Source organism: Amphiprion ocellaris, chromosome 21, assembly GCF_022539595.1.
Source record: "Amphiprion ocellaris isolate individual 3 ecotype Okinawa chromosome 21, ASM2253959v1, whole genome shotgun sequence".
NCBI lineage: Eukaryota > Metazoa > Chordata > Actinopteri > Pomacentridae > Amphiprion > Amphiprion ocellaris.
The window spans coordinates 19,798,415-19,812,554 of NC_072786.1; the positions used below are offsets into that span (position 1 = coordinate 19,798,415).

The 14,140-nt window shown below is 37.8% G+C and overlaps 1 protein-coding gene across 1 annotated transcript in view; it reads right to left on the reverse strand.

Annotated features, from left to right (window-relative positions):
* Nucleotides 1–14,140, reverse strand: part of large1 (LARGE xylosyl- and glucuronyltransferase 1) — a 142,462-nt gene that overhangs the window by 80,904 nt on the left and 47,418 nt on the right. Inside the window, exons 3-4 of the mRNA XM_023277717.3 lie at nt 8,259–8,557; nt 3,767–3,849 (exon numbers count right to left, since the gene is read on the reverse strand). Coding sequence (XP_023133485.2) covers nt 3,767–3,849; nt 8,259–8,557 — 382 coding nt within the window. The remainder of the gene's footprint in view (nt 1–3,766; nt 3,850–8,258; nt 8,558–14,140) is intronic.

Sequence of the window (14,140 nt, forward strand, 5' to 3'; positions counted from 1 at the left end):
AAACTGAACTCTGATAATAAATGAGGTCACCCAGAAGAATGATCTCAGCTGACTACAGTAGTAAGTATATATGTGTGTTGTGAGACAGAGGACTGCCATTTTCCATGCAGATGGCTTCAGCTGTTTAGAGAGTTAGATTTCACAGTATGTTATTTTGTGAGCAGGGCCCAGTTGGATTTGTTTCTTATTTAAAACCACTCTGACACTTAGAGATAATTAAAAGTAGCATGTTTATAATTCTAGCATGTTTAGCATGTTTATACTGTGATTTTCCCATCCTACCAGAGACGGTAGGCTAGTTTACCTGACAAAAATCTTGTTTTAAATCAGTTCCAATCCAAAACTACACAGGGGCTCTGTTATCTGGCCAAAAAATGACATCAGTGGGACATTCTGAAGTTGTGTGTGGCAGAGGGAGTTAAAGAGAAAATTACCTTTACTTATAAATAGTAAAAAAAAAAAAAAAAATGTATACAATTTCAGGTCAGGAGCTAATTAAGAAGAAGTGGTGTTTACAGCTGTGTTGCTGAATTCACACTGACTGATTAAAAGGGGTTTCTCCACTACCAATGCAAAATGCACACCATTCATTACTTATGTCTATTTAAGACTGATGGCATACACCAAACATCAAGTGATCTTTGTACAATTACCAGTAAAATGCTGGTGACCTAAACTAACAGCAGATCTGCTGTATCACAATCAACACACTCTGGCTGTTGTGAATAATGAGATTCCCCTCTATGAAAATATCTTTGTTAAAAAAGTTTTGTTGCTTTTAATGAGATTGCTAGAAAAAAAAGAAAAACAGAAGATGAAGTCATTTTGTCATTTGGATGAATGGTAAAACATGCAAATACTCAATCTACACTGAAATATTGTATGATTTCTGGAATAAAAATGGATTATTTTGTACTGTAGATGTTGAGATTCTGATGCATTAAGAAGTGCCATCAGGCAAGCATCTGCTTGAAGTAAAACTCACTTTGCTGCAGACCAATAAGCCTAAACATCAAGTCAGAGTCATAAAGAACTATCTTCATCTACAAAGTCCTGAGGGCTGAACTACCAAGCAAGTTCTACATAGCCAGGCTTTCTCCGTGGAAGGGCTCAACAAAAACTAAAGGCCCAGTCAGAGTTAACAGGTATCCTGAAGCTTTTTATCTACTTTCTTTGTCAACTCAGGCTCCCTACTTAAGACTGTGTGCGTTCATTTAAAAGGGGACATTTAAGGCGTCATTTGACTGTTCTGCACAAAATGCACTGATGGTCCCGCCTACTTCAGTCAACAGGCTGTTTTAATGGAATACAATGAGAAATATTACAATTTATGACAGTAAAATGTGCTGCCACTGTAAATGATCTAAGACAGGAATGCTGGTAGAAACGCGTGTTAATATATTTTATTTTACTGATCAATGCAGCTGATTATTTCTAACTGACAGCTGCACATTAGAGCTGTTAAACTTTATACTTCATATATTTAAATTAGGGCTGGGACTTTAACGCGTTAATTTCGATTAATTAATTACACTGAAAATAACGTGTTATCTGCTATAAGACTTTACAACATCAGCATCACTGGCTGATGTTAACATAAACTGGACTATATCATTACCACCCCAAACCATAAAATTTGCACTGACACTCTTGCACTGCACATCTTTGCACTTTTAAACTTTATTTTTATTTTTATTTTTTCTGTTAAGCCACTTTACCCTCATCTCTCACCCTTGTATATATTGTAAATAAAGCTGCTGTAACAATGTAAATTTCCCCTGGAGTGGGGAGAAATAAAGAACTTTATCTTATCTTATCTTATCTTAAATAACAACGCATTTAATCGCACCTTTCTCAGTTCCCTCATTTCTGGCACACCAGTAACTCTGATGAACACTCCAGCCCAGTAGGTGGCGGTAATGAATCTAAAGTCTGTTTGTAGCCATGAAGAAAAAGAAGCACAGGAAGCACTGAGTGAAGTCAGGCACTGGTGAACAGTGAAAGAAGACAAGATTGAGCTTCCTGGGCAGAAAGTTTTCTTGTAACAATCTTCCTGATGTCAGCTTGGATAAAAGCCTGGTTGTGTGTCAATTGTGCAACAAACAGTTTTCTGATCACTGCAGTACTTCAAGCCAACAGTATCACCTCAAAGTAAAACATGTTGCTGTTAGCACCAGAGCTAACGTTAGCTACGAGTCATGCTAACGGCTAATCGTGTAGCCATCCCAGAATAGACCACTTTTCAAGACAGTGCTTGAGTTTACAAAAAGTTTTAAAATGTTGAATATAATCACTATCACTGCACTTTGATTTTGCAGTAATTTGTTCATGTAGTAGACAGATGAAAAATGCAGATAAATAGAAATGAAACAAACATTTTTGTGGTTTAAGTTATTACACTGTCGGGGCTCCACCTCCTTGGAGGAAGACTAAATTAAACAACAAAAATATCTGTCTTTTAATAACTTAATTATAAACTTTTTATTTATAAAAAATTACACAAAAATTTATATTCCTAAAAAAAAGAAACATCAAAATTACACCATTTATCAGACCCAGAAACGATGAAAACAGTATGAATCTACGGATTTTCAATTTTCTGAAGGTCCTTGAACTACTTATGCTGATGTTATGTGCCATACAATGGAAAAAACAAGTAAATCCAGGCTTTGAATCATCAAAATCACTTTTTTCCATATGTCCCATTTTAAAATGTTTATAAATTTTAAATTATAAACATGTATATTTCTATTCATTGATTCAACTGTCAACCACAATTTTATTTGAATTAAAAAACTTCACTTATTGTGTCAAATATTGCTATTTGACATAGTGCGATTAATTGTGATTAAACAATTACAAAGCCTGTAATTAATTAGATAAATTTTTTTTAATCACATCCCACCACTAATTTAAATATGTATGTATAGATGTGTTGAAGTGGATGTATGTCCCATAATGCAGGATATTACTTGAACTTTTGACCAAATCAAAGTGAAGTTAATATTACTGATTGAATATTCTCTGTAATAAAACTAGTAGAATAATCAGTTTTCTAATCTGTGTTTTATGAGCTGCAGTACCAGCAGTGAAACGTCAGGTTCCTACGGTAACACATACAGTGTGCGATATTGTAACTATAAGATTTCTTTCAGTGGTTTTAGTAATGACAGCTCAGCAGGTCTGCAAATTCTCTCTGCTGAGTATGTGCATCGTTCATAAAGAAATGATTTAAACGGAGACACTTCTTCCAGCCAAAATTCCAAACATAGCCTGCTTCAGACCAGGTTAGCTCCACAGAATAAGTTATCACAGTGATCTAGCCAGGTTCAAAAGTCTTCTTCATGACATTGAAAACTGTGAGTTTAGGCTCAACATCCCTGCTTCCCTACCTCTGAAGTCTGCCTCAGCCCGTTTCCTTAGTTTGTCTTTGGTTTTTAGAAACCCACCTCGTGTGTCCTACATTTGGTCCTCCAAATTGTCTGAACCCAAACACCTATAAAATCTCCAGCACCTAAACATACTAACAAATAAGTTGAAATAAAAAAAATTCTTAATAAAAAAAAAAAAAAAAAAAGCCGTGCACATTTTTACTGATACATTCAGTCTCAACATTTTTGCCTCTTGATGGGTGTTAACACTTCCTCATAATACTACACTATTATGTACTCCAGACAGTTTTTATTTTTCCCTAGAAAAAACTGTTGTAAAGAAATTAGGTTTATTCTTTATTCAGGATAAACAGTATAGAAGAAAGTTGCTGTACCTGTGAAAGAGGACAGACTTGACCAGTGTCACCACATCTCGACTTGCATTGTAACCTGCACATACGATGGCCACGTGGATGGTCTGTGGACGAAATGACAAAAGTGAAGGAAAATACGTGAAAGGACTGGCTATTAAAGAGAGAAGTATTCTTAATACTTGGAATGGAAATAGGGGAAAAAATACAATTAAGCTACAAAGCACAAAATATTGCAGTTTTCCAGCAAGGAATAATAATAATAATAATAATAATAATAATAATAATAATAATAATAATAATAATAATAATAATAATAATAAAACATTTCATTTATAGGCATTTTCCAAAACACCCAAGGACATGGTACAAAGAAAACAAAGTTAAAACACATTCAACAACCCTAATCCTAACCCTTAACTCACATGAAAGGATCAAAAGAAGAATCTGGATCAACCACAGTAATATCAAGTCATCTGCTTATGGTGTATTTCCTTGCAGCTCCACATTCTCAGTGTTGTTTACCTCAGGCATGAAGCCCTCTAAAGCGGAACCAATATGATGTCAAAATATTTTACTCAACAGTCCAAATGCTGCCTGTCTTATTGCTGATTAGCACAAACAAGAAACAAACAATTCCCTGAGGATGTGTTCATTGTTTTACATACAGTTGTGCTCACAAGTTTACAAACCCTGGCAGAATTGGTCAAATATGTACCATTCTTTAATGAAAACATGAATGATCAGAGCAAATACAATTGTGTGATGATAAATAACTTTGTCTGACCACTAACCCTAAAAGAAAGAAAAGTTTTTCCATGATCAAACATATTTTCTAAAAAAAAAAAAAAAAGGACAATATTTCACAAATTTTGCCAGTTATGTAAACGTAAACACAGTTTAGGAGATATTTAACTTGGGTACAGTTTAGATGTTTATAGTATCAGAACTTGTTGATTGCTCCTAGAAAGTCATCTGTGATAGTACAGTCCAGCGTAAAGCTGTGTTGAGTCACTTTGCATCCAGAAATGTTCATATGTTGCATATATAACATAACACTTGACCGATAGTGGGAGCAGGACTCCAGATTGCGATCAAAAGGGTTGCATAGTTAAGCTTTTTTGAGTGTGTGAGTAAAAGAAATATTATTAGGGTGATTCGGAGCCCCCCAGCCAGCTCAGGCAGCTACTGTGCTGTCATTGTGGTTAAAAATAATACTTTTTCTTCCTCATTGGCTCAGTCAGTCTTTCCCTGCCTGGTGTTGAAACAATCCATTTTGTTGTTACTGTGTTTCAGTGATGAAACCGATCCAGAAGAGAATGTACTACATTTAATTACAATGGCTAAGGCATGGCTAGGTCTGAAAAGTGTATGTTTTCTCTTTTTCCCTACATTTTTTCAAGTTTAAAAAGATCCCCTATATCACAATGCAAGCTCAGAGGTCTTTTCCACTCACACACACACACATACACACACATGAGTTTTAACTGCAATCACACTTTTGGCTACCTACAATTAAATTAACATCGACTAAGGCCATGTAGATAAAATCACTCGGTTCCATCTTGACAAAATCTGACATTAGAAAACCGTATTTCACTGTTTTCCAACCCATTTTTTTTTCCAACAAATTTACCTTAACCTGCATGTGAGGCATTTAGGGAACATTGGTATGTATTATTCAAATGTATATTCATATACAGCGATTTTTAATAGTCCACTATGTGTGGGAAATGAAATATTTTTGATCAAGCATTGAAATATCACATTATTTAACAAGCTCTATCACTATATTGTTCCCTCAGACAGCACTGCAACCCTCGCCTCCCTTTTGTAAGCACACCTATCCAACCGACTAGTGGTGTACTTTACTTACTACTGCTTCAGCTGGTAGCATTGTTTTATGCTGCACAATATAATTTCTGCTCATTTCTCAAACCAAAACACATCTCATTGCAGGAAGACTTCCTTTCTTTCAGCTGATTTTTCAACACTGAGAACATTATGCTGGATTTTGACCCTCACAGTTCTGGGTTATGGATCCAATTACAGCTCCAAATGGCTCTCCCTGATGCCAACTTGACATGTCAAAACTCCATGTGCATTTTCCTTCCCCCTCTCAGAGCGTCTACGGTAGTCTCCCTGCAGGGCTTGGGTTAGCTGAGTTAACCCTCCAAATGAGCAGAGGTCATGTTCAAGCTTTGCTGGAAGGGTGCTACAGTCAGACTGCCCCCTCTAGATTTCTCCCCTTCCAACCCTAAAGGAGCTCTGCTCTCCCTGCAGTCAGCTCACTTTTCAACAGTGCCAGGCTCTAGCTAAGACTGCCGTGTGAGTGGCAGCTGATGAGGGAGCAAAGTAAAAGGTGGTGATAAGAAACCATCTGAGGCCATATCCTTTCTCAGAGTGCTATACACAAATCACACACCTGCCAGGGAGAAAGTATGAAGCGTCTGTGTGTTGGGAGGAAATCAGCTCAGAAGCTCCAGTTTCTCTTGCACTCTTGGTCTAAACTGTACAAGGATGTGAAAACCCATCAAAATACAATGAATCTTAAGAATATTAATGCATAAGGTGAATTTACATTTTTTTATTAAAATATATGAAATTCAGCTGTAGAAAATTACCATATCAATGTATTTTCAGTAATATGAAAAAAATTAAGCACTTTAAAGGGACAAAAAATAACAAGAAAAGCACTCAGAGAGAGCAGTACTCTGCCAAGGCTGCTCAGTCGTATGATTTACAATGGATGCAATCTTTAAACAGATCGTGATTTGCAGTGGTGGGTGGGTTTGTAGTAGGATCACAATCATGTGACTGTCAGCAGGCAACTGACGTAGTGTTCACTTGTTGTCATAGTTACAGTGGCACTGTGCTGCTATCTCACAATGATACACAAATCTTTAGCAAATCCGTGGATCCTGACTATAAGACGCTTCACTGCCAAAATCTAATCACTTGGTCCTTGTGCCATTTCTGTCCTTCCCTGAAAATTTCATCCAAATCCTTTAGTCTAGCACCTTGTTACTGAAGGAGTGCCCTATTGAGGAGCGAACCAAATTTCAGCAAGCCAGTTTCAGGCACTGATGGCCAGTGATGTAAAACACCTACAGGAAATGACTGATGCTAAAGGTGAACACTAGCTTCTTTTTCTTTTTACATGACTGCATGTTTTTCCTGAAGTCCTGGCTGTAAAATTGGACACAACAAAGTTGCTTAGATTGATCTATAGTGCTCTATTCATTTAAACACTCATTTAAGGTTAACATTACAGGAATATTAGATTAACCTGTTAAAAACTGCTGCTTTGTGTTTGGAAACACTGTAGGTATCTGTGCAAATACCATGCACTATTCAGCAACTGGGATATGAATATTTATAAAAATGCATATGAAGAAGCAGAACATGGAAGTGCAGAAGGATCACTATGATCCCACAACACATTCCCTGTATGTTTAAATATACTTGGCCAATAAAGTGGACTCGAGCGGTTTCTCAAAAACGACAAAAGCCTCATAAACTGGAAAATGTAAGCACTGTCTTTGCAGTACAATGTGTCGACAGTACATGCAAGTTTCATTTTCAGCAATGACATTCACTGCACATCTTTGTCACAATTTGTAAATATCCAATTGTACAGACACTGATCCAAAAGGTCCGTTTAGGTTAAATATTTTAAATTCGTTTTTTATTCTTCTTTTTTTTTTGGGCCTTTTTGCCTTTATTATAGTGCACAGTGGAGAGAGGGTAGGGGAAGGACATGCAGTAAACGGCCGTGGGTCGGACTCAAACTCATGACCGCTGCGTCTGGGAATCTGTCGAGCTCCAGGGGCACCATATGTTTTATATTGTAAAAATTAACATATCATAATATGTTTGATATTTAAAACTTTAAATAACTAACCAGCTAATACATATATTGGCCTCAAACATGCAGTAGAAGTCAGGCGACCTTGCTTACTATTGTGGAGGCACATTCTTCTTCAAAACCAAAGCCCAGATTGCTTAACAAAAATGTAGATTTGCCACAAAAATAAAAAAATTGCATACTTTAAAGAAAAACAGATGGACAAACGCTGTCAACATTCACAAGCCCATTTTGCAGTACTAAGAAAATGTCTTGCTTCTGCACCAGGACAGCAGAGCAGCTATATATATATATAAGCTGTTCTAGTCATCTAGAAACACTCCCAGGGAGCTAAAAGGTGATGTGCTGTGGTGCTGTGAGGTATCTTTGTGGAGATCACAGCATGGCTGTGTGAAAGCTCTCTGACAGAAGACCATGTCCCAACAGCAACCTATCACTGCTGGAGGATTTGGCTCATACAAGCCAAAAGGCAACATGGTTTCACAATATGCTAATGGACTGTGGTTCTTGGAAACAACGTCAGAGGTCATAATGCATTAGTGAAGAAAAAAAGGCTTTGAATTACGTATAATCAAGGGAACAATTAGTAGCTATAACAAAACAAGCGGTATGAAAACAGATATGATAAATGTACATTCCATGTCTCACCTCACACTTATCCACCACTGGCTGCTGCACACAGTCTGAGCTGTTTCCCACTGCTGCAGCTTTCTGGCCCTCATTGTCGCCAGTGCCTTCCTCTGAATGGGTTCGGCTTTGGTTGCCACGGTGACTGCTATTTGGAAGGCGTGCAGACGGGCTCCTAGGTGGCCGACTGAGCTCCCGGCGTAGTGCCCTGTTCTCTTCCTCCACCGCACGGACTCTCAGCTCTAAGGCCTGCCGCTCACCGGCTCCACCCACCAGCGTGGATGACTGGGCTTCCAAAGGAGACAAGGGAAGGGGCTTCACTGTGGGTTAGGACAGAGAGAAACAGATTCAACATGAGGACATCAAAAATTTGATGTCAAGCATAGCTGAAATTTAACAGTGAAGAAGTGAGCAGACGGCATAAACACAATCTGTTAACTATGATATACTTAATTGCATTATGTAGGTTTTTCTTATAAAAACACTTTCTATCACTTTGAAAATGAAAACTACATTTTGAATTCACTTGTTTAGATGCCTAATTGATTGTTATTTGAAAAAATACTGTACACTGAACGCCAAAAGGCAACTTGTGGATGTGAATTTGTGCACTTTGGAGATTTCTGGGAAACCAATAAAGACACTGTGTGCAAGGCAAGTTAAAACGAGTTGGACTTTCATTCAGTGGTATGGTTAGTAAGCGTGTCAATTAAGTTTTTTATGATTCCCGGTTGGATGCTCTCAGTGGCTTAAAGCAGTGGCTTAGCCCCTTTAATTCAAGTCAAAAACTGGTTTGTCCCTTCCAGCTGGAAACCCTACCTAGACACAAAGGTTCTTACCTTATATAGGTAAAACCGACAATTAACCAATGAGGAGTGAAACCTACTGACACCAAAATAATTAAAGAGCATTTTCAAATCTGCTCCTACAAATACTATTATTATTTGTATATATTTCTCAGTATGCCAGTTAAAATTTATCAACATTTTTCAAAATTCTTCTGTGAAAACCCTCACATGATGCAGGCTGTCAAGTTTCTCTTTAAATGTGTGTTTCAGAGGAGTCTGGACTAAACTTTGGGAAGGAGTGGGCAGTCAAAATATAAACTGCTGGGCCTGGTTGTTATTGACAAATATAGAAAAGAACTGGGTTTCAGGATGACAAATGTGTAAAACGTTAACCTACAACAGATCTGCCACTTCTGGTTTGAGGTGACAAATGGTCCATTCTCCCTGGACAAAGCAAGTCCTTTGTGCACATATTCAACAAGATATTAAGAAGAAATGTATGAAACATACATTTACTGTCCCAGACCTAATTCTTATGAATGTAACTGAAATTTCTGCTTACTGCTAAGGGGTGAGTGTTTCGTTTCTAACACTACACAGAAAAATGATGGCTTCCCTTGCAGGGTGGCAGAAGACAACAAGTCAATTGAACGACAGTTCAGAACTGGACACAAACTGTGGGAGTGTAATTACAAAGAGTCCTAATGCAGGGCTCTACTCTGTACTCTGCACCTGACACACTGTCTGTACACTTATGTATGAAATGTGGAAAGAGGAACAATGTTCCTGGCTGACAATGACTGACAGGCACAATAACAGTAGCATGGCAATATAAAGAATCTAGTGCAACATTTAGATGTCCAAAACCATCCATCCATTATCTATACAACCATCCATCCACCATCTATACATTGCTTAATCCTCATTAGGGTCATGTGGGGGCTGGAGTCTATCCCAGCTGACTTAGGATGAAGGCAGGGGACACCCTGGACAGGTCACCAGTCTATCACAGGGCTACACATAGAGACAATCACACTCACATGCACACCTACGGACAACTTAGGATCACCAATTAACCTCAGCATGTTTTTGGAGAATCCAGAGAAAACCCACGCTGCACAGGGAGAACATGCAAACTCCATGCAGAAAGATCCCAGAAAGGCCAGGACGCAAATCGGGGATCTTCTCGCTGCAAGGTGACAGTGCTAACCACCGAGCCACTGTGCAGCCCCCTGTGTCCCAAAACCAGTTCTTAGAATTATTATCAGAGCTGATCCAGGCATCTTTCAAATGTTCAATACTGGCTAGAAATACCCACACCTACGGCAGATCACCAATATAAGCTGGTGAAATACATTCTTTCACTCCATTTCCATGCCAACAAATCTAAAACATCTATGGTGAAAACAGAAAATGTGCCAGTGGCAGCATATTAGCTGTCACTAATTAACATCAATGCATAGTATAACTTGATTCCAGGACAAAGTGAAGCTTGTTGGTTTGTGTGTCTGCACTTGACCACAGATTTTGTATAGAGGTAGCACCTTCACTCTGTAACGGAGGATTTTTTTATAGTTCCAATAACTCCCACAGAGTGAGTCATCTCTTTAGCTGATCATGGCACATCATTTTTAAGAGGCACACAGTTCAACTATATTATATAAATACTTTAGACTTATCACCTTTTTTTTGCTATTTCGATTAAGTAGCTCATGAAAAAATAAGGTTAGCCAAAGTTAGAAGGCTACAGCAGCCATTTCAGTGTCACGTATTTACTTTAAAACACTTTTAAATATTTATTATTCTGCTAACTTCATACAAAATGCAGTAAAAAGAAAAAAATCATCAATATATGGTGAGAGAATCCTTTCTCCTTAAAACAAGTTCAGTTCTCCTTCAGACATTTGCAAACAGCTGCTTCTAAGGCACTGGGCAGGTAGGTGTTCAGCATGTTAAAGGACTTAACAGTTGCTCTGTGGATTTAGTGTTTTCTGTCTCTTCATATAATCCAGACTGACTCCATGAGGCTGACATGCAGGCTTGGTGGGACCATACTGTGTGTTGCACGAATTCTTGTACTTATGGCTGAAGTAATGTGAGATGCAGAAAAAGCTAAACAGATGCACAGTGGTGTATCTAAATCAATCTGTATTTCTAGATTCCCATGTTAAGGAATTAGGATTGGGACTCAGAAAAAAAAAACTCCTAAAAAGAGTCTTTTCCCCTCTAAGGAATTATTTTTATTGGTTAAAAATTAATCTAAATGAAAGAAAACGTATCAGCTAAAAGTAGCAATACTGAACAAACTGAAATGAGCCATGGCCTCTCTGTTTTATAGTCAGTGTTGATTATTCGCTAAAACCAAAAAATTAAAAAAAAAAAAAACATTCCCTATTAAAGTAAGTTCATGTTTTAGGTATACCACGGAGGAAGTACATAAAAATTATTAAACATTTGAAATGATTCAAACTTTGCTGAGAAAAGACGATAATTTATGGTGGATTTCTCACTAAACGAAAAACCCAAAGAGAATCTCCTGCAGGAAGTGGGGGTTCACATTTCGAAGTTAGATCAAAACGTTGACACATCTCAGTACGTGGAGCACACGGATATCCTTCAATCACTACTGTCAGTACAAACAGCAAGGCAGCCGGTGCTCTGTGTATCTAATCCAAGTCAGCAGCAATTTCCTCTGCTCATCTCCGACTACTTCAAATGTGAACAAGCAGCCCTGAGTCCTAGAGAGACAAGTCTTTTGAGAGAAGATGAAGCAGTCTCTCTCCCACTACATCTTAGAAACTTTAGCTCCCAAAGGGGAGGGGGAGGCCTTGGATGAGGATCATTAAAGAATACAATAGATTCTCCATTCAGAATCTCACCAGGGAAAAGAGAAGCCTTAGAGAACTCCACACACACTACAGCATGTCAGGGAACTAGACGGAGAAGCTTGAATTACTTGCATTGATCGGTGTTGGGAAATAGATGGCTTTCAAGTATGATACCATCTGTCATCTCACACACACACAAAAAGAAACAGTTACCTTCACCCATCTGGGAGACTTTTGTCTCTGATGCAGGCTACACTGGAAAGGCTGGGGGAGAAAAGCAAATTCCAGGATGTGTAAAAGCAGTCCTGTCACCTAAAAACGACACTCCTACACAACTGCAGAAGATTGAGAGGGAAATGTTTTTTTCTCCCAGATTACGTGTGTTTGTGATGTATCACTAATATGTTTCTCATCATTATATCTTGGCCACTGACTTTATTGCATTATTTTTGCTTCATTTCAGTCAGTGATATTTTAGATGAGGGAATTCATCTTAGTAACCCAAAAAATCGATTTTCTTGTATTGACTAGTGACTTTCTCTCTGCTCACATGTGATCCTTGGAAGTTTAAAGTTTTGTGTTTAGGCACAATCCACATCTCTGTCAACATCTTTAACTGACTGGACTTAACATTACATAAGTTATATAAAGTATTCGTACATGACATGAAGCCGTAAGTATCGTATGGAAATAAAACAATAAATTAACTCAAAATAATAATGGTTTAAAAAGAGGTATAAATGCATGACAAATGAATAACAAAAACTAGAGGAGATACAAACCGAATGAGTGCTTGGCCATCATTTGATAATTCATACAGCTCATAGCGTATGCTCTTACAGATAATCAGTTGACCTTCAGCCTTGTACAGACTTGTAGCACTCATTGAGTGATTCATTGCTCATCGTGTTCATGCACATCGGATTTAATTTTCATCACTGTAAAGCTCCATCCTCTACCTCCTGCTCTTATGCAGATATCTGCTGGATGGTAGCAACACATCCTTCATGCTGTGGCATCTGTTCACCTGGCAGACAGATGGAAACACCTCCTCACAAGTACACCAGCAGTCACTATTCTGTCGAGGAGCTGCATAAGAAATAACTCCCACAAAAAAAGTAATTTCTATTATAAATAAACGCTACATAAAAAAACAGACTGCAACTACTGAGAAAGTAATGGAATAACATTAACCAAAAACAGGGGACTTGAAGGACCTAAAGGACAATATGTGGATGTCCTTGGGGTTTAGTACCTTTACTACAGATGCAAATATCTTCATGCTAAAAGCCTGTCTTCACAGCCTCTTCCTGGCTGCATCATACTGTCTTTCTAACTTCTTTCCAAAAGTTCTTAATCCTTTGTGTGTCTTTGCTACATGATGTATAATACAAATTCAAATAATAACACACACACAGACAATCTCTCCTTGAGAAAATCGATTGTTCTGTACTGCTGCTTCACACAACTCAAGCAATTGTGCTTGGACCTGACTCTCATCAAGATGTATGAGCTCACTTTCAGATGCTGTTTAGTGATGTGACCAGCACATTATTTAAATCATACAGTTGCCTTTATTCTTTATCTATATGAGAAGTATAATCAAGAGGAAACAAACAAAAGAAACAAATGACAGCCAGACTGTCCTCTGTGCATTATGTTAAACTGACAATGCCAAGTTTCCCTGAAAATTTGAAAACAATGTACAACTAGTTCCATCTTGCTGTTGTATGCCTCAACCAAAAGTTGTAGGGATTATCCATGTGTCCATACTTGACTTTTTTGATATAAACAGTCATCAGTTCATCATTTAATCCTAAATTGTGTCATATAAACTCTTGACTTATGACCAATCATTAATTTTGTTAAGTCACAGTCCCCTTTAACCACCAAATTTGGATCAGTTCATCCTTCAATCCAATGAACATTTGTGCCAGATGGAAAGAAATCCTCAAGCAATCCTGATACATTGCATTTATGAGAATTGGGCAGATGTGAGGTCAAGGAGATTTTTGTTCACCAAACAGTAATCAGTTCATTTTTAAATTCATTCAACATTTCTGCCATACTTAAAACAAGAAAATCACTCAGAGAGCGCAGCACTCCACCAACGCTGCTCAGTCGTTGTATCACTTCTGATGGCTGAAATCTTGAAAAAAAATTCATGGCAGAAATCACGGCAACATAGAATGTGTCCAATAAATTTTATTTTTATTTTTTATTTTATTATCCCTTATAAATCCCACGAGGGGAAATTTGCAGCTTTTGCATATCCCCCCAGATGGGG